Source organism: Terrapene carolina, unplaced genomic scaffold (genome assembly GCF_002925995.2).
Source record: "Terrapene carolina triunguis isolate 2854851 unplaced genomic scaffold, T_m_triunguis-2.0 Scaffold68, whole genome shotgun sequence".
NCBI lineage: Eukaryota > Metazoa > Chordata > Testudines > Emydidae > Terrapene > Terrapene triunguis.
In genome coordinates, this window is record NW_020664419.1 from 77,522,966 (window position 1) to 77,547,492 (window position 24,527).

At 38.5% G+C, this 24,527-nt stretch overlaps 1 protein-coding gene across 1 annotated transcript in view; it reads left to right on the top strand.

Moving 5' to 3' along the window:
• The first annotated feature begins 1,206 nt into the window (after positions 1–1,206).
• Positions 1,207–24,527, top strand: part of CFAP54 (cilia and flagella associated protein 54) — a 199,539-nt gene continuing 176,218 nt past the window's right edge. The window contains exons 1-13 of the mRNA XM_026649001.1: positions 1,207–1,251; positions 2,936–3,107; positions 4,909–4,967; positions 7,297–7,440; positions 7,900–8,013; positions 8,112–8,213; positions 13,423–13,621; positions 17,464–17,553; positions 18,669–18,781; positions 18,887–19,058; positions 19,832–19,917; positions 22,172–22,306; positions 24,216–24,363. Of these exons, the coding sequence (XP_026504786.1) occupies positions 1,207–1,251; positions 2,936–3,107; positions 4,909–4,967; positions 7,297–7,440; positions 7,900–8,013; positions 8,112–8,213; positions 13,423–13,621; positions 17,464–17,553; positions 18,669–18,781; positions 18,887–19,058; positions 19,832–19,917; positions 22,172–22,306; positions 24,216–24,363 (1,579 nt within the window). The remainder of the gene's footprint in view (positions 1,252–2,935; positions 3,108–4,908; positions 4,968–7,296; positions 7,441–7,899; positions 8,014–8,111; positions 8,214–13,422; positions 13,622–17,463; positions 17,554–18,668; positions 18,782–18,886; positions 19,059–19,831; positions 19,918–22,171; positions 22,307–24,215; positions 24,364–24,527) is intronic.

Genomic DNA, 24,527 nt, shown 5'->3' on the forward strand with positions numbered 1-24,527 from the left:
CAGGGCTGAAGCCCTCAGTCTTCGGCCCTGGGCAGTGGGGCTCGGATGTTGTGGGGGGAGGGATAGCTCAGTGGTTTGAGCATTGGCCTGCTAAACCCAGGGTTGTGAGTTCAATCCTTGAGGGGGCCACTTAGGGATCTGGGGCAAAATCAATACTTGGTCCTGCTAGTGAAGGCAGGGGGCTGGACTCGATGACCTTTCGGGGTCCCTTCCAGTTCTATGAGGTAGGTATATCTCCATATATTTGGGTTGGCCCCAGACCCGAGCGAGTCTAAGCCAGCCCTGGCGACCCCATTAAAAGGGGGTTCCAACCTACTGTTTGAGAACCACTGCAATAGATGGCAGTTCAACCTCTGAGTCAGTATGGAACCACTGTCCCAACATAGTCTTAGAAGGAATCATTGTACTACCGAAGGACTGTCTTATGGATGAGACATAAAGCCTGAGGTCCTGCCTGCTTGTAGTTATTAAAGACCCCATGGCATTTTTCACAAGAGTAGGATTATTAAATGAGGTGTTTTGGCTAGTTCAGGTATCTAAATTCCTTCTGCAGTTTCAGTGGTATCCATTAGTTTTCATCACTTCTTGTTCTACAGCACTGTGTGGTTTTGGTGTGAATTCTGAAACGGTTTGCTCTTTTTGCCCAAGAGGTGGGCACTGCAGTGGGGGATGAAATAACAATCCTTGTGTATAGTTTATAAAGCTTTTTGTTCTGAAGTGCTTTTCTCAGTAATATTATGATTACCCCTCTCAAGCTGTAGGACATTCCAGGAAGCCCTTGAGTTTGTTGTGTTGTTGTGAGAACATAATATTTTAAATCCAGTATCGGGTATTTGTCAAGTTTCTGAATTAAAAAAAACCTTGACTCATCTTTGATTACTCCAAAGATTCTAATGCTTTCTGTGGGTGACTTTATCATTATAAACTACATTACAAAATGTTTTCCTGACTTTTCAGCATAGTCATGGGTGAGTCTACTTCACCTCCAGTTATTGTTCTACATTGCCATTTGTTAAATGAGTGTAAAAAGTATAATACACATTTTATAATTGCATAGAAAAATAAAATGTAAAATCTATGAATAACATATTCTTCACATTCCAGGAATATAAGCTGGCACTTTTACAGTGCTATGGACGGTATCTTCAGCAATTCAGTTCCATAAACCTTGATGAGGTAATAGCAGATGTGAATCAGTTTAAGTCCATGTTTTTTCCAAATGGCTTTGGTGATAAAAGTGCCGCACTTACGGTAGGTATAAACAAGAAAGAGTTTTAACAAAAATGTTAATGATTTCAAAATAAGAAGCCTTTATTAAGCTTCAACAAATGTATATCAGACTGTTGCACTAACGAGAGGTAGATTTACTAATACCTGGAGCTCTTTAATTGTTCACATATCCAGAATAGGAAATAATACACATGTCTACAGAGCTCCTTGCCACAAGATGTCATTGAGGTTAAAAAGGGAATCACAATTATATGAATGCTGAGAATATCCACAGTTATATAATTAATGATTTAAAAAAAGTTTTGGAAGAGATATAACCCCTCATGCTTCAAGGCATAATCCAACCTCTAACTAATTGAGGTTAGGTAGACAATTTTCCTGTGGGCAGGTTATTCCATGACCAGGGTTTCTCCTCTAAAACAGCTGGTATAAACTACTGTCAAAGACAGGATATGGACCAAAGTTGATGACTGGTCGCTGATTGAATGTGTCAATTTTTGTGTTCCTACCTTATATGAAAACAGGGCAGTCAACACAATTAGAACTTTGTATTGTAATTTATGCAGTATTTCTGTGTAAAAATACTACACATAAGCTGCTTGATGACAAAGCAGCATCACACTACTATCAATATATTATTTTCCAGGTATTAAATAAAATAGACTGATAAATAGATTTATATGGTCATTAGTTTCATCTGTAAATGATGAAAATTTGTAGGAAAGCCAAATGACCTCAGGGAGGGTGTAAACATTCCTTTGTGTTATCGCTACAAGAGACCAAGGGCTTGTGATAGGTCCTTTGGTATGAGTAAGGCAGGGCAAGGTGAGAGGAAGGCATCATAAAAATAATGCATTCTGTCCCAGCAGTGCTCTATTGGGAGTCTCTGCTGCACCAGACACTGATGTGGGTATTTGGATTTCTTCCTGAGCTAGGATATCTGGGAAAGCCATGTGTTTCTTGCCTGCACTTGTGATGATCAGGTACAGCTGACCTTAGTTAGGGGTAAAGCCTTAAAAAGGGCCTTAGATTTTTTTTTTTCTGGGAAGAGATGGAATGAGGTGACTTGCTTAGAATCCAGGACAGGGAGCTCTGGAAATATGAGAGCTATTGTTTGTTTTGGTATTTAAAGACTGTTCAACCTCAAGAAGGGAATGTGGTCAGAGATTTCATTAGTCTGTTTTATTTTGCTTTTTCAAGATAATTTTTAAAATAAATCTAAAGTTCCAGAAATGGTTTCCTTTACTTAACTTGCAACATGTGTTGAGTTGTCCATCTTCATGGACCTTGGAAATGCCACGGGATCTAATTTCAAAATGGAAGGTGCCTAAATTAGAATGCTTAGTCCATATAATATTGATGTATACAGAGTTAGACCTTAGGCACTGATCTACTTCTGTCCCAAGTCCCAGTCCAGTGCCTTATTTATCCTCCCTTCCTACCACTCTGTCACGCAGGAGAATAGTGTATTAAACTTATTCTCTGCATGTGGATCTAATGGAAGCCATCTGCACAGCTTAATAACCTCTTCTCTATTCTCTAATTCACTATACCTGTAACTGTTATGGTATAACTCTGATATATGCTTTACTTTCTCATGTTTAGCAAAGCACAACAAAATACTAATGTGAAAACTGATACATATAAATATTTATATTTTAAAAGACAGTATTTTTTATTTTACTTCTGTTCCCATACACTTTAGTTCCATGCTTTGCAAGGAAGGAATATTTGCATTTACCAGATGGTATGCATCAGTGATAGAAATCTCCAGAATCAAGAATCTCTGCAGATGTGTTTCAATATCTTGTCTTCCTTACGACTCATTATGCAGGTGGCTCTACCTCAGGAGCATTTGTGTTGGCTTATCTATAATGGTACGTTACAGATTTCATTTATATTTTTCTGTCAAAGTATGCCTTGGAAAGGAAATTTCATACTTGTTCAGTAATGACAACAAAAAGACTGCGAGTAAAATTCTAGTTCCCTTTTAATCGTAAGTATTTTTTCAACAATTAAATAATGATATTTTGAAATTCACAATGACTTTCAGTTTTCATTTTTCTACATGGTATTACATTTTTGTGTTGGACATCTGTAAAAGAAATAACTTATTCATAGACCACAGTTGAGCAGTGTTTTGAGTGTACTCATATAATGAATTCTGACAGATCATAATGAAAGCATTTTTTAAATTAAATGCTGATATATAAGCAAACTATAGAATTTTTTAGCTATAAAATGTACTTATAAATAGGGATTTTTTTGTACAAAGAGGATTACATTTCTGAAGTGTAGGAAATAGGAAATAAATTTATGACTGTTTGAAACATAAAAAGTTTGTGTGTGCTTTTTTTTAAATAATATTCTCCAGCATTGGATTTAATGATAAAAATTTCTTTTAAAAATGGAAACCATTTTAGATTAAGAATTTGATTCCATCTGTATCTGATTGATATTGTCCACCATGTAAGTGTGTTGTTCATACTTGGCTTAATTTAGATCAGATGAACAGACTTGGGTATATAAAAAGAGATGTATCAAGAATTCTTAAAAGGTCATTCTGTTTTTTTATCCCACCCAAAGGCATGGATTATTATTTGATGCTACTAGTGTAAGTTACTGTAATATAAAATTGCATATGAGAGAAAAGGCACTTTTGAATTGGCGGTGAAGTGCTGGTATTTTCTTTCCTGATTAGAGCTTTAATGGGGCTGGAGATTCCAACCACTCTTATCTGCTGAGACCACTCTTGGTCCCACCTTTCCCTTTCAGCTCTCCCTTGACTGCCAAAGAAACACAATAAAATAATTAAATTAAAATATACTAATTTTCCATTCTGGGATCCCATTGCCAGGTCTCTGGACCAAATCCCTGTCTTGAGCACGGTTTTGGCCAGCATTAGCTCCTTCCAATTGGCTGAAATGAGGTTAGGGTAGGACCTGAACTCTGGCATTTCTTCTCCCAGGACTCTGCCCCTTCTTCTGGGTAGAATATCTTTCTGTAGCTCCCTCAGCAACAGGAGGTTTGTGGCTCACTACACATCCGAGGCATATACCAATACCCTATTAATGGATGCTGTGGGGTGGCTTGTTGATAAAATGTCCTTCTAGTTGTGTTGATTGGCGTTTGGCTGCCTCTTTGCACTACAGGTGTCCTTTTCTACACAGAATATACACCCTGGAGTGTTTTATTGCTTGTCTAGCTTTTTGTGTACTCAGAACTTTGTTACACATGTTACACTTCCATGATGGGATTTTCAGAAGTACTTTAGTGATTGAAGAGCACAAGTCCCATGAATTTTCCCATGAAAATTCTACCTCCAATAGTCACATCCCTTGATTTGACCTGTGATATTAAATATTTCTAGTGGACATTTAAGACTTCAGTAATATATAATTTTTATGAGGCTGTTTTTCTACTTATTTTACAATGGACATTAACATCACACAAGAATTTGAATGGTTTCAACTTCTCTAATTTAAAAATAATTATGTTAAAAGTTTTTTAATTTTTAAAACTATATTTTCAGTTGTTTTTCATCTTGAAATAAGAGACTTATTAACAATCCAGATCCTAACAACAACATTTCAGTTAACTAGCATAACAGATTTGAAGTAGAAATGTTGGACTCGTATCCATTTTTGTATAGATTTTAATTTATTTTTATTCTTCTAGGTACAATTTATATATACACAATATGCAGACGTTTGATGAGCATAGGTCAGTCTGCTAAGGTATGGCAAGATAAACTGGAAGGTTTTTTATATTTGGTATTTCTAATATATTGTACAGCTATTAAGAATACTTTTAGCTTTACAGCAAACAGAATTTTACTGAAAAGAAGGAAATACATTTTTATTTTGTCACATTGGGTAAATCTTATCTGACCAACTCCACTCTCCCTGGCAATAGTAACGCTGACCATCCTGGACAGTGAGGTAAAAGAGTTTGGTGTCCAGAGAGGCTCGTGTAGAAGGGCAGGAGAACATGAGTCCCCCCAAGCCTTCATGGACCTCTGTGGCGTTCAACTGTGAGCATATGACCCCAGCATACCAGGCTGCTGGTCTTTGGGATTAGTCAGGCCCCTGTGGAGTGTTGCAGTAAGAGTCATCCAAGCCCCTTGAAGTTGTATTTAGTTCATTTTTAATTTAATAAACTATTTATTTCAAAAGTGAAGCACACTTTAACTGCACAACATTTTAATGATTTATCACCCCAATTCTTGGCTCCTAATATCTCGACACAAGGTAGTGATTCCAAAGTAGTCAATTAACAAAAAAGGGTGGCACAAGATTCTTATACTGACTTTGTGAGGAAGGCAGAGGGTTGATCTTAGGGTTCTCAAGACCTTAATTAGATATCCCTGATGGAGCCTCATTCCCGCTGCATGTTTTGGGCCAGATCTTCAACTGGTATAGATCATTATTGTGCCATTGAAGTCTGTTACATTGATTTACACCAGCTGAGAATGTGGCCTTTTGACTTCATTTTGACAAAAAATCTTTTAAAAATATCCATCATATAATACTGCTTACTTGTAAATTTGAATAAAACAGAATGCTTTAGACAGATGTTTGTATCCACATCTGACAAATACTACACTGTAACTCTGTCATCACTATAAATGCTTAACTAAAGCAAATAGTACCAATGACTCTTAATGGCAAGCTGTTGTTAACTGAGGTTAGGATAATTTATTATACGTCGTTATGATTCCACTATTTAAAATAGGGTATAAATCAGCAAGCTGAGCCATATTGGGCTGTTTGTTTATATGAATGGAATTACCCTTTTGCTGGTTTTTGGTAGAGCTGTAGTGACACCCTGTGGCTGGGTTTTTTTTAATCATGAAAGTTTCTTTCATGTGAGTATCTCAGTGGTATGCCCTGGACTTTATTTTTTTATTTATCTAGATTTAAATTGGATTTCAATTTCCCCCCCACCTGGAGTAAACAGACACTGGACAATCTTGGATCCAATATTTTTTTTTGTTGGCAGATGGTTATTTCAGTCATGCATAAAGAGCAAGTGTATCCCTGTCAGCGACTGGAGAGTTTCAAAGGAAATTTTCCATTTGAACATCTTAGCATTGAAACTGGAAGTGACTTTGTATCTTTATTCTATATGCCAGTGTAGCTCATATTATACATGTAATGTGCTTCATGGTTTCTGGAGGAAACACTGTCAGCTACATTCAGGACATGTATTTTCGGTTCAGTAATTTACAGAAGGCCTGAGTTTGTAAATTGACTTCATTTGGAAATGAGGGTGCTCAGCATCTCATAGAGCATCAGGCCCAAAGATAGTAAGAGAGGAAAATGCTGTTCAGTAGGGTGAAGTGGTGTGATTCTGTAGAAATCAAGGTAGACCTGTTTTTTAGCAGGGCTAATTATATCAAGAGGTCTTTGCTGTGAAGAGTAGGTTTGGAGAAGAGGATGAATTTCCCCAAACTGAAGGCCTGAATCTCCTATACCCACTGAGGACAGTGAAAGTAGAGTGTGCTCAGCACCTCATAAGAAGCGCTCAATGCTTTGCGGGATCAGAGCCTAAAGGGCTTGATCTTGCATCTTTCAAGTGAATAGGAGTTTTTCAATTGACTTGAATGAGAGCAGGATCAAGCCCTAAATGAGGAAACAGTTTAGTAGTGAACTGGGATTGTTTTGATATCTCAGGCCATAAAATGGCAGGTGAAGATGAAGAGAGACAAGGTGGGTGATGTAATATCTTTCATTGGATTAACTTCTGTTGATGAAAGAGACCAGCTTTTGAACTATGTAGAGTTCTTCTTCAGGTCTAGAGATGAAAATGAACACAATTCTGGGTGGAAAAATTCATAAATGACTGAAAGTAAAATGAATGAAATATTAACTCTCTTTCTGTGATTTCTTGTTCTAATTTGCTCTGTTATTTAAGTCCATGTTTTTTATGTGTATCTTTGAGCAATAGGAAATGCATATCAATGCTTAATAATTTTCTCAGCCAACTGTTTCAAGTTTATACTGTTAATACATTTTGAGCAGTTCTTTATAATGTTTTGTTTATAATTGTTTTTTCCCATCACAGGTGCTGGAATACCTATTGTGGGCCAGCATATGTATGGAATCATCAGTACCACTTTTAGCTGTACACTATTTGACATGGAGAACCACCCTTTACACTGCAGTTTGTTATTGTTATTATGACAGCCAAGCCAGCATCCATGGAGAGGTAGCCTTATGTATCACTCTTATAATTTTATTTGTAACAATAAATGGCAAGCTGCATATTTATTTAAATATTACATTTTATTATTATATTTGCTTTTTATCTGCATTCAGAAATGTAGTTAGGCTACTACAGTATGTTTCTCTGTATAAATTGAACTAATCAATTCAAATTAAAGCACAGTAATACATTTTTAATATGTACATAAACATTCTAAGTGTTCAGGGCTCGACTGTGGCCAGCCCCTCAGCGGTTGCACAAAAAGAGAGAGAGCAAGGAGTTTCTCTCCCCTTGCATCTGTTGTACAGGAGCTGGCTATGATTTCAGTCTTTATTGTTCTCTGAACACAAGGATGAGGAGGAGGTGTGGCTATTGTACTCTCCCTCTCATAGCAAGCAGAGCACAGAACTATAATATCAAAATAGATAAATCAACTCTTTATCCAATTTTTATGCTATATAGGTATTCGCTCGCCGTGGTCTGAGTAAAATTGATGAACTAAAGCAATTGGAAAGCATGAGTTCTTCACCACAAAATTCAGAAACAAAAAAAGTTTTTAGAGAGGCCACTATAAAGGTATAAACATGTCACAATTTATAAAAATTACAATACATACAGCTGAACAAGCAGAATACATAACACAGTTTTTACTCACCTGCTTCTCTTTGAGTCAGATGGCAGTAATGGTTTTCAAGAGAGCAGTATATGAATCCAGAAGAAAGCCCAAAGGATTTTTTCGACCAAAATTAAGAGTTAATCTAAAGGAAGCACAAAATGTAAGTTTAGAATTTTGTGTAAATCTTTTTCTTTTTGATCTGTTTATTACTTATTTTTAGTAATGATATGACATAGCTTTGCCTAGCACACATCTTATGTGGGCATACAGCATTATCTGCAAACAGAATGATTTGTTTTCCCTTTCCAGCCTTATAAATAACTTATTAACTTTACCATTAAGACTCGGAACCAACTTAAGGGTGTAATTATTTTAATAGGCAATATGGTCTATATTAGATCATTCAGGGCTCATTTTCTTTAGTGGCTGTGTGTTATTTGTGCAGGATAAATGTTCTTGGCTGTACACTGCAAAATAGCCACAACTCTACAGTATTTAATATAATTTTTAAAAATCTTGTTCAAATTCATCCCTGATGTATGGCCCCTTGAATTTTCCCTACTGTGTTTAATTACATTAAAGATTCAGGGCCAGCTTCAACAAATTTTCAGTGGATTTTTGTGTTGCAGTACACCTCTCAAACCTTGAAAGATACATTTTTCAGAGATTCCTCACTCCCCCTTAAGATTCTGTGACCTATATAAATGAGTGCAAAGTATGAAATAGCCTTTGATGGAAATAATCATTTCCCCCAACTCACATTCTATTGCCAACAATCTTAGCTGCCACAGCCAAGTGTTCCATTGGGAGAAGCCTTATAAATTAGTATAGAGAAACATTTCATAATATTAAATATTTTTGCATACTTGCTTTCTTTGGACAACACCCAGACCTACTTTATTAGCTTTAATAGCTGCATTTATTTTTATACTATTATGTGTATTCATAATAGTTCCCCCATATACCTCAGAGAGTATCACTCTTCCTTCTGAGTCAGGTTTAAAGTCATTGGGTTCAAGACCCTTCCTAGAGAAAAGATTCATACATTCATAGAGTCTAAGGCCAGAAGGGATCCTGTGATCATCAAGTCTGACCCCCTGCATAACATAGGCTATAGAACTTCCACTAACGCTGGTGCAGGGAGGTGTGATTTACAGCTCCCGGAGCTAGAGAAGCCCTTTACACTCCAGGGGTGATTCACCCCAAGAAAGGGAGATGGTAATTCTGCTTTTTCCCTTATGGTTTCATCTGGAGTTGGGGTAACTTTAATTCTTGCTAGGGCTACATAGCCTCTCTGCCAAATGGGAGAGAGGCTCTAACCAGCACACTCTCCAGCTACTCTCTCTTGCTGGTCAGTACTTGCTTGCCGTCACTTTCAATCATTGCAGCCTCCGCTGCTTGAAGGCTTTATGCTGTGGAGTTTTTGGTGGGGTAAATCTGTGGTTAATCTGGTCCTATGATTTCCATTCTTGCTCATTACAAATATAGCGGTACCAAGAGGCATAAGTATGTGCTACACTATCATCCTCTGGGTCAGATGAGAGACAAGAGGTCTTTTCTATCTGGGCTGAGAGGCCATCAAGGCAGAAGTTAGAAATCCCCTTGCATAACTCCTATTTCTGTCTCATCATTTATTCTGTCACTGTTAAATATTCAGAGCTGTGTGAATTGTTGATAAGCTTTATTTACTTGCACAATCATTATCTAACTTATTTATTCATAAAGTACTTTTGGGATAGCCTGAGAATGAAAGCACTATATTTGGTAAACCCCAGTCATATTCAAAATGTAATTTTTGCTGGAAAATAATCTGCTATTAAATATTAATATCATTTGTACATACTGTTATTGTTTCTTTACTAATAGAAAAAAGTCTGAGTATTAATCATTATTGGGGAAAAACAGGTGTATAAATAAGTTCCATCAGAGATAACATTATGAAATCATGGGATTTCTCAACTGATATTGCTTATAGTTAAGGTTATGATTATGTCACGGAGGTCAAAGGGTCACGGATTGCGTGACTTCCTTTGACCTCTGTGACATTTTCTGCCCGGGGCTGGAGCTCCCTGCCAGCCCCGCCCTCGCAGCTCTGAGCCCCCACTCTGGTGGGGGGAGCCTGCAGTTGCCCAGCCCAGGGGAGCGGCAGGGGAACTCCCACAGCTGCCCAGCTGCAGTGAGCAGCAGGGGACCCCCCCCACCCCGCAACTGTCCAGACATGGTCGGCGGTGAGGGTCTTCCTGAAGCTGCCCAGCCATGGCAGGGGAACCCTGCAGCTGTCCAGCTGCATCAGTGCCCCCCTCATAGCTCCCAGCCACCTTGGGGGGAAGGAGACCCCCCAGCAGTCAACCCCTGTGGGTAGGGGGACCCCAGAGCTCCCACTCCCCAGAGCAGTAGGGACCTGGGAGCCCCAGCAAGAGTGGGTGCTGAACCCACCTCCCCATTTTGTCAGGGATATTTTTAGTGAAAGTCAGAGACAGGTCACAGGCCTGTGTGAATTTTTGTTTATTGCCAGTGATCTTTCCATGACGTTTTTTCAAAAAATATCTGTGACAAAAACTTAGCCTTACTGTAGTTAATAGCAAAGCTATAACATCATCATCCTGACACATTTCAGATGTGACCTGATCGCCCTGATCAAACTTTGTATGATACATTGGTATAAAAGAGTATCAAGGGCTTCAGTATCAGGTCATATGTGATTTCAGTCATGTATACTTTCATATTAAACTTCTGAGTATATAGCACAATCCAGTTGATCCAAACCTCACTTATCTGAAACCTCAGGTTGTATAAAACCAGGTCATGCCACAATTTTTTTCAGGAGGGTGTGGTTTGCATATGTAAAGACTACCAGATTTCTCAAAGATTTGGCTCAGTAAAAGTTAGCTGGTTTTAGGTGATATCCTTCAGCAGGACTTGTGGAAGCAGGTGTACATTTCTAATGGGGGTGTTGGTTCTGCAGACTTTGAAGTCTGTGGTCCGGGTCAGGAGATAATTCAGTTTACAATGTAATTCCCAAAGATTTCACATAATACTGTATCAGTTTCTGACGTTACTTAATGCCTGGTTTTAAAAGTGACTGATTGTTAGGAATTAATTTCTTAATAATTGTTTTAAAATGTGACATTTTTGTCCACTACTTGCCATGCCTGTTTTCTTGGCCTTAGCAAACAGAGGTATTGAATTGTCATGTTATTTGTTTTTACATGCTTTGATTTTTTTGTTCAATGTTGTGAATCCTAAATGTGATATCAGTGCCAAAACTATTTCTGCACATTTTGTAGATTTACTAATGTTCAAATAAATGGGAAAAATCTATAGAACTATATTTGCCTGCACTGGTTCACTTTTAAAGCAATTTTTGTGACATTTTAATGTTATAAAACATGTGTAGAGCAGTATTCAGAGTATGATAAGAAGACAGAGAGCTTGTCTATATGAACACTTTGCTCGTGGCAAACTGAGGTGTAAATCTACCCTGCACTAGTGTGCCATGCACTCAGTGTCAGTGTGAACCCTAATGCCATGAACTAAAAGTTTTCTAGTGCCCTTTGATTTATCCAGCTTTGAAACAGCCATAGATCAAAGTGCACTAGGGAACTTTTAGTGCGCAGCAGCACGGTCCACATGGACACTTAAGTGCACAGCAGGCTTTTGCAGGTAGTTTTATACCTCAGCTTGCGCGAATGAAACATTTGTGTAGAAAAGCCAGAATGTAGGGATATTTAGACTGGAATGCCTGATAAGCGTTTGATCCTGCAAGGTGCTGAGTGATCTGGTCCTGATCCAGCAAAGTATGTAAGTACATGCTTAACTTTTAGTATGTGTGGAGTTCCATGTACTTTTAGCTCTTAATTTAACTTGGAAAATGAAAACAGACTGGCTCATTTTCCATTAGTTTTCAGTAATTTTCATTTTCTCCTTCACCCCTATAATGCTGTAATATTTGGATTGCAAACACCACAGGGAACTGTTTACAGCTAAAACAATATTGCTATCACTGCAGTGTATAGTTATCTTCCCCAACTCAGGCATTTATTTATTTATTTAAATAAAACCTGTGTTTTGTGCATAAACGGTCAAGGGCTATACATGGGGGCAGGGTTCTGTTGCATAGAGCCAGTTGCAGGTTTGGGACTGTAATTATTTCCCCCATGCTGTTGAAAGAAAGATTGGGGATATAACAACTTAGCAACAAATGTTGTGTTTTTAAAATCCAATATAATGTACTTGGGAAATTTTAAACCTGCATGTATAATTATAAGGAATTGTTTAAAAATATTTCTTGTCTTTGGTTTGGAATGAGGTTGCCAGTAAAATGTGGATTTACCCTCCTCCCTGTAGAAATGGTTGCTCTTTCTTTTGAAAAGACAAATAGCTACCTCTAAAGAGGTGGCCTGTTTGAAAAGATGGATGAATAATTTATTTTACAATAAAAATACAATCCATCAGCATATAAATAGCTGAAATGCTGCCAGATATGGCACAAATTATTCCCTTTTTATTGGGTATACATCTTAGCTTGCTTGAATTAAAGTGCCTAATTTGAAAATTAAAATAAAGGATGTGGCTCCACCAATGCAGGAAGGAAATTCCCCAATATTAGAATGGTTAGATGGTTCTGGAAAGCTTACTGAAGGCTTTTTATTTGATAAAATGTCAAATAAATTATTATAACTGGAGTGATGATGAGATGGAGCAGGTGACCATTAAATACTGGGTCTCCACTTCAGTGTTCCATACCCAGTAATGATTTTGATAAGGAAAGAACAGTCATGTAAACAAAGCATTATGAGTTCAGTTTTATTATTTTATTTTATAGATTTATCATTACTTAGCAGCCAAACATAGTGCATATGGTTTTGTGTGTATTGTCTTATGTTTTACATTATGTTGGTTGGAAAATGTACAGACCAAAGGACCAACCTAATGGACTGTAGCTTTAGTCCTGTGGGGTGCTGATCACCGTCAATATTCACTGACTTCCTGTGAAGTGCTGAGAGTCCTCAGCTCCCAGTGATCAAGCCCATGTGATTACAGGACAAGATCTGGATAGCTTTGAACTACATGGGCTTAATATATTTTTTTCCTTTCATAATTTTCATTGTGTTGTTTTCTAACTAGAACAGTGTGCAGCAGTGTATGTGGTTATTGTGAAATTCATGCCTTCCTTAGGTACCTTACAAATTTGGCCTGATACTTTCCTATACGTCTGGATCATAGAATTCACAACCACGATGTATACTGCAGTGTTATTTCTTGTACTTGCACTCACTTTTTCACAGAGAACTGTTTTGAAAAAACTGTTGCTTTATTGTAACGCATTTGAAATATTACAAAACCTTACAAAGATTTATCTCGTTTAGTTGCCATGGCCTCGTACTGCTACAGAACGGCTGCTGACTGAGATGTTTGATGGAACTGCAGCCCATTTCCTTGCCATCCTAGAAGCTCTCTCTGATAGTAATAGACGAGTGTTGCGCCCTGCCCCACCTGTTCCTGATGAAACTGAGATTCGTGATGTGGTTTCAGAGCTTTTTTTTGCAGGCATGGATATCCTGGCAGGTAATGGCATAAAAATGAAAATACACTGGTAAAGAACCTCAGTGTTTCTTATGCCCATAAGACGCGTCTGATGAAGTGGGCATTCACCCACAAAAGCTTATGCTCCAATACTTCTGTTAGTCTTAAAGGTGCCACAGGACCCTCTGTTGCTTTTTACAGATTCAGACTAATGTGGCTACCCCTCTGATACTTGAGTTATAACCATAGCACTGATAAAATCAAACTTAATTTTTTTTAAATTTTGCCTTCACAAAATTTGACGTAAGTTAAAACCTTTGGCCAGATTCAGCTGTCAGTTTTACCAGTGTATATCCGAAGTAACTCCTTGTGCTTCACAGAAAGTCTGCACCTTTTCTGAATAGGTCAGCATGGAAGGGGTCTTTGTGATGACCCAGGGTAGGACCCACTTGATATATGCTTATTTGTATCCAGTCATTCCAGCATAGAGGATATGGAGAGTGACTGTGGTTGCTATTTTAGCACGTGGGCTGGAATGCTAGCTTCCAATGGGCTGTGATGCAGTCCTATAGCCAGCCTGTATGTTGTGATGGTGGATTCCATCCCTTGACATCCACTTCATTCCCTGAAAAAAGTACATTTAGTCAAGCTTTGTGTGGGGAGGAGTGACTTTCACCCTGAAAGAATATGTTTTATTGCTGGTAAAACCATTTAAATAGCCTCTGTTTAAAAAAACATGCACAAATCAACCAATCATGTAATTAAAATCACAGCTGATGGCTGCACATTTCTCTTGGGATGTGCTGACAAGTCTCTTTTGTGCAAACTTCATGTGGCAGTAGGTCTTTGACAGCCAAATGCTTAGTTGCTCATTATTATGTGTATGCCTAGAATGTTTCAAATTATTAACCAAAGGTCTCTGTTTCTTAAATTTGCCCTGGCACTGCTTAAAGCATTTTTAATCTCATGCGTTTGGGTATATAGAGCAGGTCATTTTCTGTCCTAAGTCACACCCATGCATCCCCACTAACTTTAAATTTCAGTTGCATGAGTGTAATTTCAGAGAGAGTCTATCTAATCCAGTTTATTTACCACATAAAATAGTTGTTCAGAAGGACACTTCAGAAGCCAAATTTTGCACTGATTTTCACCCCAGGCCTCTCTATTTAAGTCAGTAGAGTTCTATGGAGGTGTAAATAAGGACAGAATTAGAACCATGGACTGGAAGATGTTTTGGTAATAAAATACATGTATAAAGTAAATACATTTAATAATTGTATTTTACTTCCAAGATCATTATGACTAGAGCTGGTCAGAAGTTTTCTAACAAAACATTTTTCTGTTAGAAAATGCTGATAATCAAAATAAAAATATTTTGTGGGAATGTGTTGGCTTTATTGAATCTTCCAACAGAAACCAGGCAGGCTTCCTGACAGCTTGTCTGCTGGTATTGTGGGCTGCCACAGAGCTGGGATCCCAGAAGCTCTGGAAGCCCCGGTTTGAGCCAGGGTTGTCAGGGCTTCCTAGCTTCTGGGTAGTTAAATCCTAGTGAGGAAAATAAAAAGGAGCATAAACTCTGGCAAGTGAAGTGTAAAAATATAATTAGGAAGGCCAAAAAAGAATGTGAAGAACAGCTAGCCAAAGACTCAAAAAGTAATAGCAAAATTTTTTTTAAGTACATCAGAAGCAGGAAGCCTGCTTACCAACAGTGGGACCACTGGACGATCGAGATACTAAAGGAGCACTCAAGAACGATAAAGCCATTGCAGAGAAACTAAATGAATTCTCTGCATCAGTCTTCATGGCTGAGAATGTGAAGGAGATTCCCCAATCTGAGCCATTCTTTTTAGGTAACAAATATGAGGAACCAACTGTCCCAGACTGAGGTATCATTAAATGAGGTTTTGGAACAAATTGATAAACTAAACATTAATAAGTCACCAGGACCAGATGGTATTCACCCAAGAGTTCTGAAGGAACTCAAATGTGAAATTGCAGAACAACTAACTGTGGTTAGTAACCTATCATTTAAATCAGCTTCTGTATCAAATGACTGGAGGATAGCTAATGTGACGTCAATTTTTAAAAAGGGCTCCACAGGTGATCCCGGCAATTATAGGCCAGTAAGCCTGATCCCAGTGCCAGGCAAACTGGTTGAAACTATAGTAAAAAACAGAATTGTCAGACACATAGATGAATACAATTTGTTGGGGAAGAGTCAACATGGTTTTTGTAAAGAGAAATAATGCCTCACCAATCTACGAGAATTCTTTGAGGGGGTCAACAAGCATGTGGACAAGGGGGATCCAGTGGATATAATGTACTTAAATTTTCAGAAAGCCTTTGACAAGGTCCCTCATCAAAGGCTCTTAAGCAAAGTAAGTTGTCATGGGATAAGAGGGAAGGTCCTCTCATGGATTTGTAACTGGTTTAAAGATAGGCAACAAAGGGTAGGAATAAATGGTCAGTTTTCAGAATGGAGAGAGTGGTGTCCCACAAGGGTTTGTACTGGGACTGGTACTATTCAACATATTCATAAATGATCTGGAAAAAGGGGTAAACATTGAAGTGGCAAAATTTGCAGATGATATAAAACTACTCAAGATAGTTAAGTCCCAAGCAGACTGCGAAGAGCTACAAAGGGATCTCTCAAAACTGGGTGACTGGGCAACAAAATGGCAGATGAAATTCAATGTTGATTAAATGCAAAGTAATGCACATTGGAAAACATAATCCTAACTATACATATGAAATAATGGAGTCTAAATTAGCTGTTATCACTCAAGAGAGAGATCTTGGAGTCATTGCAGATAGTTCTCTGAAATCATCCATTCAGTGTGCAGTGGCAGTCAAAAAAGCTAACAGAATGTTGGGAATCATTAGGAAAGGGATAGATAATAAAACAGAAAATATCATATCACCTGTATATAAATCCATGGTATGCCCACATCTTGAATACTGCTTTCAGATGTGGTTGCCCCATCTCAGAAAAGATATATTGGAATTGGAAAAGGTTCAGAAAAGGACAACAAAAATGATTAGGGGTATGGAACGGATTCCGTATGAGGAGAGATTAATAAGACTGTGACTTTTCAGCTTGGAAAAGAGATGACTAAGGGGGGATATGATAGAGGTCTATAAAATCATGACTGTTGTGGAGAAAGTAAATAAGGAAGTGTTATTTAATGCTTCTCATAACACAAGAACTAGGGGTCACCAAATGAAATTAATAGGCAGCATGCTTAAAACAAACAAAAGGAAGTATTTCTTCACACAATGCACAGTCAAGCTGTGGAACTCTTTGCCAGAGGATTTTGTGAAGGCCAAGACTATAATAGGGTTCAAAATAGAACTAATATAAATTCATGGAGGATAGGTTCGTCAATGGCTATTAGTCATGATGGACAGGGCTGGTATCCCTAGCCTCTGTTTGCCAGAAGCTGGGAATGGGTGACAGGGGATGGATCACTTGATGATTACCTGTTCTGTTCATTCTCTCTGGGGCACCTGGCATTGGCCACTGTCGGAAGACAGGATACTGGGCTAGATGAAACTTTGGGCTGACCCAGTATGACTGTTCTTAAGTTCTTATGTAGTCCAGAAAGTGGGCTCCCTGAGCTCTGGGCAGCTTGGGGAGACTCATTAATTTGTTGAGAAAAAGTCAAAACAGAACGCCTTTTTGGATTTTTCATAATAAAAATTTTGGACTCCCTTTGTTTCATGTGAATTTTGAAGTTGCGAGTTTTCATTATGATGATATTTTTTTAATTTCAAAATTTCCTGCACAACAGGAATTCTGGTTTCTGAGCAGTTCTGATTATGACTAAATAAAATATAACATCAAACAAATTGTATGATTATCTAATGAGTTACTTTTGTTATAGGTGGTGGCAGCTTTGCTAGTACACAAGGAAGTACTGAGTCTTCTGGTGTAATAAATGAATCATCGACACTTCTGCAGCTTATATTAACAGGTAAATTAGTTTGGATTTTCAAAGCATTTTGAACCCAGTCATGCAAACTCTCAGCACGCCAAACTCCAATGGTAGTTCTATGCCTACAAAGTTTGCAAGATCCCACCTTCTATTAGTATTCACGCAATCAGAACTAATAATTAAATATTGTTTCCATTTTAATTACAAAGCTATTACAAGCTTTACTGAAGTAGCAAGTTGTAAACATACAGGCGTCGTAATAAAATGCTACTACTTCGAACATACGTAGCACAGTTGATCCAGAGATCTTCAAGTGCTTTACAAATATCAAAGGCTAACTTCTGATGTTATAATTGTGAAATGTGCTTAGGGAGGTGAGAGGGATGGACGTGGCTGAGCAGAGGGTTCTTGAGTCCTTGAGTTTCTGTGCAGAGCAGGATGACATGGCCTTGGAGCAGTCCTTAGTGCTCCTTCAAAAAGATACCTGCTGCCAAACATTAATATAACCCTCTTCCCAGCACCTTCAACCAAAGGAATACGTTTTGGAGATCACTCACTAGAACACTGCCTTGGGACTGTGGAACACTGCTGAATGTACTACCTGGGGCCCTTGCCTGTGGTAGAAAGGAGCACGAGACTCCCTATTCTGTCCTGCACCTATCTGGATTCACTTGAGAGGGTAGGGAGAAGAGGCTCCCCAGTATGTATATGTATATTTGCAGATATAGCAATGAGAACTATTCAGCCATCTTTGCACAAGTTTTTCACATTCCTAAAAGTAATAATTGGAGGGAGGGACATATGTTGGGACTATGGTTGCAAACATTTTGAGGTTATTTCTGGAGGCAGGTAGAATTAGGTCCATGACTTCATCAAAAAGACTCATTAATGTCAACAGCAACGTGGACTTTTGGAATTAACATGACAATGCAGGTATGGCAGTCCAGTCTTATAAACACTGAAAAATATCCAGCAATATAATACAAAAAGTCTATTTTGTAGAGTTATTGAGAAATCCCTCAAGATTGTTCAGTGTCTGCAGAATTCTTGTGTGGAATTTTAGCTTTGTATTACACAGATGCTAAAAATAGCTTTAATTTTACTGAATGTTGTATTTTTCAAAAGAATTGTATTTTTATTTGCCATTGTTGTAGGGAAAAATGGTGTTTCTGGAGAAGCTGCTATGAAGTTCATAAAGTTAGCTTTCAGCTATGAAGAGTGGGATGTATTTGATTCTACTATTGGACTGATTGCTAATTTTCTTCAGGTAATCCAAATTTACTCTACGGTATACAGGAGGGTATTAAAACAGACTTAGGTTCCTAAATTATTAAGGCAAATTTCCATTACCTGTTTCTGTTTAAACTATTAGACTCAAGATGATCCAATATGGAAGAAAGCAGAAATGGAACTCAGGCTTATCATTGCGATGCAGCCTCTAGTGTCTACAAGAAGATCTAAACACGGCCTCTCTGTCCAGGAAAATATTTTCAAGGAAGCCACAATATCTCGCAGTTCTGGAAGAAGAACAATTGCACTTCAAGGTGTGTTGTAGACAGTCACAGCTATGAGTGAAATAATTACATTTTGAATGTAATTTTTTCAGCAAGAAGTTTTGTTATTTGTCATGAAGTTCTTTAAAATACAATATAACCTTTTCTGCCACTGTAACTAACAGTTGAGAAATTATTACCTCCTGAACTGTGTCTTATTTATTTTCACTTGTCAAAACATGACTTAATGACATTTCCAATAAATGGGAGACGATTCTAACTTATGTTTTCAGACAGTTTTCCAGGAAAAAAATGAGCCTGGGATGGAACAGACTTGTATGACTTTATTTTGCACTTTTTTATGGTTCATATATCTGAGATTTCTTTTCATTTAAAAAAGAAGAACTTGTTAAAGTGTGCTGTCATTTAAATCTGTATTCTGTCATCCACAAAATTACATGCATCTTGAAAACATTTCCATGTACCAAAATGGTAATGTGTATTCTTCACAGAAGTGGGGAATGTGTAAAATGGGGAATGTGCTTCTCCTTCATATTTACTATTTCCTGAACCATATTGCAGCAGGTGCAAGTTGGAGTAGCTGCATTGAAATTAGGGTGACCAGACAGCAAGTATGAAAAATCGGGACAAGGGGTGGGGGGTAATAGGAGCCTATATAAGAAAAAGACCCAAAATCAGGACTGTCCCTATAAAATTGGGACATCTGGTCACCCTAATTGAAATCATCATGGTTTTTATGAAATTTGTATGAGGAAATAATATCTTGATTTTACTTTTTCCTTCTTTATCAATTGTGACTGTAGAAGGATCCCTAAAGCCTGGAGACCCTTCTGATGATCTTGTCACTTTGGCAACCACAGTGTTTTCCTGCGTATGTACATCTAAGCAGGTATAAAAGAATTATGCACATTTCTTCTGTGCAGTACTTGCTATTGTATCTGTCAAATGACTAGGACTTGGGCAGTCATGCCTAGTGATTGGAGCAGGAGTCAGGCCCAATGATCAGAGCTGGAGTCATGCCTAGTAGTTAGAACAGGAGTTGGGGTAGCCAGAAGTCAGAATCCAGGGTCAGAGCTGGAGTCAAAGGCCAGGTGCCAGAGCCAAGGGTCAGAGCCAAAGTCAGAGAGTCAGGAATCAGAGTCAAGGGTCAGACTGGGTTATCTGGAGAGAACAAAGGCAGGAGCAGAAGCTAATAGAGGTGTTAGGAAGTGCTTTGAGCAGCCTCTGAACTGCTGCAGGGCCTCAGAGACTCCTCCAACCAATCAGTTGGCACAGCCAATCAGGCAGCCTACTACAGGTCAGCTGCACTCATTAGGTTTCCTGGAGACTGGCTCTGCAGCAGGCTCTGATTCCTGACAGTACCATTATATGTAATTCAAAGTCAGAGGAAGTTATGCATGGTTGACAAGCTTTACAAATTACAACAAAAATGAAATTAATTAATGCATAAGAAATGTGATTGATTGTGATTTATTTTATTTGTTTTAATTTACTTTTTATTATGATTGATACTATATAATTAAACTAGTTTCATAAAATAATTAAAGCCATTTTCAAAAACTACCAGGCTAACTGCAGCTTTCTAATAATCAAGGAAGGAGACCAAATTCTTTTTTGCTGTGTTGCACTCAGGGAAGCAAGTGTGCTCAAATATGGTGGAATGTATCTAGAGCAGGGGTCGGCAACGTTCGGCACACGGCTCGCCAGGGTAAGCACCCTAGTGGGCCGGGCCAGTTTATTTACCTGCTGACGCGGCAGGTTCAGCCGATCGCGGCCCCCACTAGCCGCGGTTCGCCGTCCCAGGCCAATGGGGGCGTCGGGAAGCCGCGGCCAACACATCCCTCGGCCCGCGCCGCTTCTCGCCTCCCCCATTGGCCCGGGACGGTGAACCGCAGCCAGTGGGGGCCGCGATCGGCCGAACCTGCAGCAGGTAAATAAACTGGCCCGGCCCGCTAGGGTGCTTACCCTGGCGAGCCGTGTGCCGAACGTTGCCAACCCCTGAACTAGAGCTTTAGGGGATATAGGCTAAAGCTCCAGTTAGCACAACTTGTCAGCTGCTTACATGACCACTTTGTAGTGTAGATGCAGGTTAAAACCACTTAAGTGCTGCTAGCTCTTCACTGCCTTCCCACAATTCCTCCTGTGTGCCCAGAAAGGACAGACAAGTTCTCCTACAATTCACTAGGAAAGAATTCATAGACTGGTTGAGTTTACTGCAGTGCAAAGACTCCTGGGGTACAACCCCAGAAGTGTTAGGATCACACACAAGTGAGTGCAACACCACCATTGCAGTTCAAGTGTTATTTCTCAGTATGGCTGCTCTCATTCAACGTAAGCTAACTCGAGAGAAGTAACTCCAGTGTAGATAACTTTAGTTAACACTGCAATGAAGACATACCCATGTTTTATTTATATGCTAACACATTTTTAAACAGCAGTTAACTTAGACAGTTTTTAGCACCTTTACAAATATGTGTGTAACCAGATAAAATGTATTTCAAGGTGTTAAAATGCATCGTTACTAGGAGATAATATGCTTTTAAACAACTCTTAATTAAGATGTGTTCGCTGGCATATTTTCCTATTCTCCATAAGGCCATAATGATAGCCCATAATATTTGTGGCAAACTGGGAGCTTATACTGTACTGCAGCAATTCTAAGCAGAAAAGGAGAAAAGACACTTTCAACTTAAAAATCACACTTAAATTTTTTACTTACTGTTGCTCAAGCAACTCCTAAGGTTAATATAACTAGTAACCCATATTATTTTTCATATTTTTCCAGTTTGTTTACTTGTTGCAGCACTTTTCAGATAGGGAACAGCAAAATTGACTGTGTAGTTAATTATTCTACCCTTTTCTTTGTGTGAATCTTTCACATAGCAACAAGAGGAAAGAAATTAATAAAAAAATATTATATCCCCCCCCCCCCCAAAATTGGCAGGTGGGGGCAGGGGACAGATGATATACCTGAAACTACTTTTAACTCTTCGTAAAAAAAATATTGGCTAGATTTCATGTTGATGGCATCCCTTATAAGAACACTAAATGTGGCAAAGTATAAATTGGCTTACTTTCTGTACTAAAAACGAATTTGTCTGCACCTGTTTATGCAGCTATGGTAACATCTTTTTTTTCCCCAGACTCTCCAACCAGATAAAGAAATACTTGTTGATATAGTAATGTTTCTGTGGCAGAAGTGCAAAGTAGGAGTTCAGCGGATCCAAATGAGTGGAAGTGCCTACTTAAAATATATCTACAAATTCAAAGCTTACAAAGTACTCCTTTTTTCTTATTCTATTTCCATTCGCATGAATGCATTCTATGATGGCTAACCCAAGATAAAATTTAGGTCTCAAATCGCAGAAGTATATTTTCCTTTTGATAAAGACCTAACTCCCATTAGTTACTAATGAGAGTTGTGTGTTCTTTCTGTGAGGGATGTAATTCCAAACTGGTACATATGCATTGTAAAGTATAAAAAATGCACTAATTTTAATGACAGTATTTTTCATTTCTCCACTATTTTCTTCACATGTATACACATATTTTTAGTAATGTAATTATTGGGATGAGAACAACCCTCCTTCACTCCCACCTCAAAGCGCCTTGAAAAAAAAAAGAGAGAGACAAGGCAGACAACAGATCTCTGTTCCATTTCTATGTGAAGTCCAGTCTGTTATCGTGGGATAATCAGACAAAATTAAAATAACAGATTGTTCAAGGTGGTTGGGTACACAGTGTTAGGGGAAACACTTCCCATACAAATATTCTTGTTATTATTAAAAGGAAAAGACATATGATTCAAGGAAATCCCCCAAATACTGTAGGGTGAGGTTTTGTGATGTGCCTCTGCACAAAAATACCCATGTCTACACTTCAAAAAAAACACCCCAACCTCGCAGCAGTGAGTCGCTGAGCCTGGGTCAGCTGACTTGGGCTTGCACTATGGGGCTAAAAATAGCAGTGTAGATGTTTCTGCTTGGCCTGGAGCTTGCATTCTAAGACAAACTCATCTTGCTGATTTCCTGAGCCCTGGCTTCAGCCTGAGCAGGAATGTCTACACTGCTATTTTTAGCCCCATAGCACAAGCCCGAGGCAGTTGACCCAGACTCTGAAACGTGCAGCTGTGGGTTTATTGTTTTTTTGCAGAGTAGATGTACCCTCTTGGTGCAGCAGAGAATTTGTAGCTCAGGGGAAAGGAGGTTGTGGAAAGGTGGGAGGGCAGAGGTGGCTTTGAGCTAGCTTGATCTTGGGCTGCTCCAAAGGCTGAAGAGGCCCCTGCTGTAATGAAACACAGACTCCTGGGAGCCTGTATGTGTTATGACAGCCTCCTGGGGCTGACCTGTGGACAGCAACACTATCAAGAATATCTATAGCCCTGTGACCCTGCCCCAGGCACCCTTCTCTCCCCAAGTACATCAGGGCTTCAGAGGGGATCTTTGGACAGCAGCTTTATGGCTGTCGTTTTCTGTGGCCAAGCAAGGAGTATTGGGGTTTTTAGAACCCCTTTATTCTGCTCCATCCCTTTTACCTAGCATAAAGGAACTGGAGTGGGGTTAAGGAGCTCATCCTATCTAAGGATCACTGTAGGGCACAAACAACATTGGATCATATGCTTTCATGGCTTCCATGCCTAAAAGGTGACAATCACTGTTTTCCTTACAATGACTGCTTCCAAATTCTATGCACCTGATGAAATTTGCTATGGGATTTGGCATCTTGTCATACCAACATATAGTACAATAGGTGTCCCATGCAGAACACCTGCAAAGTAAAAAACAAAAGAAAAAAACAAACAAAAGAACTTTGTGATCTGAAGGAATGTCGGAGGAATCATGGAAAAGTGAAAGTACTAAGTGTTGTAACTTGGAAAAACAAAGCAAGTTACTACACATAACTGATAAATTAATGTTCCTATGAGGACTATTAAGGCCTATATTTTGCCTAACTCTTGTGCAGGTACATGGGGCAGGGGGAGATGCAAGGCATTTCCTCCCTACTTTGTGCCCTTTTTTCACAAGGGCCAAGTACTATCATATTCCATGTGTTATGATCAATCTACAAGTGTCTCTAAACAATTTGGAGTGCAAAAAATCATCAATGTTTGGAATACATAAATATGAATATTTTTATTCAGTTTTTTGAACTGTTTTAAGATTCTTGCTTTATATATTTTTCTTCTAGTGGGTTCATATACTTTGGATAATAAATGAAGTAATTCACAGCAGTAACATAGTAGATGCTAATGTTGTACTACTTGCAGAGGTCACATTACGTCTGACTGCGATATTGGAGAACATAGCTGACTGTGCAAATAAATCTGCAAAAACAGGTAAAATGTTCAGCAAGATAATAGGAGTGTTATTGGAAGGAGGTATGGAAGGAATATCTAAATATAATATATAATTTGCTAATCAGTTTTCTTTTTTGTTGGCCATTTTCTGAATTGAAGTCTGAGAGAGGTTTTCAAATATATTTATTTGTTTTGGTTGGTTG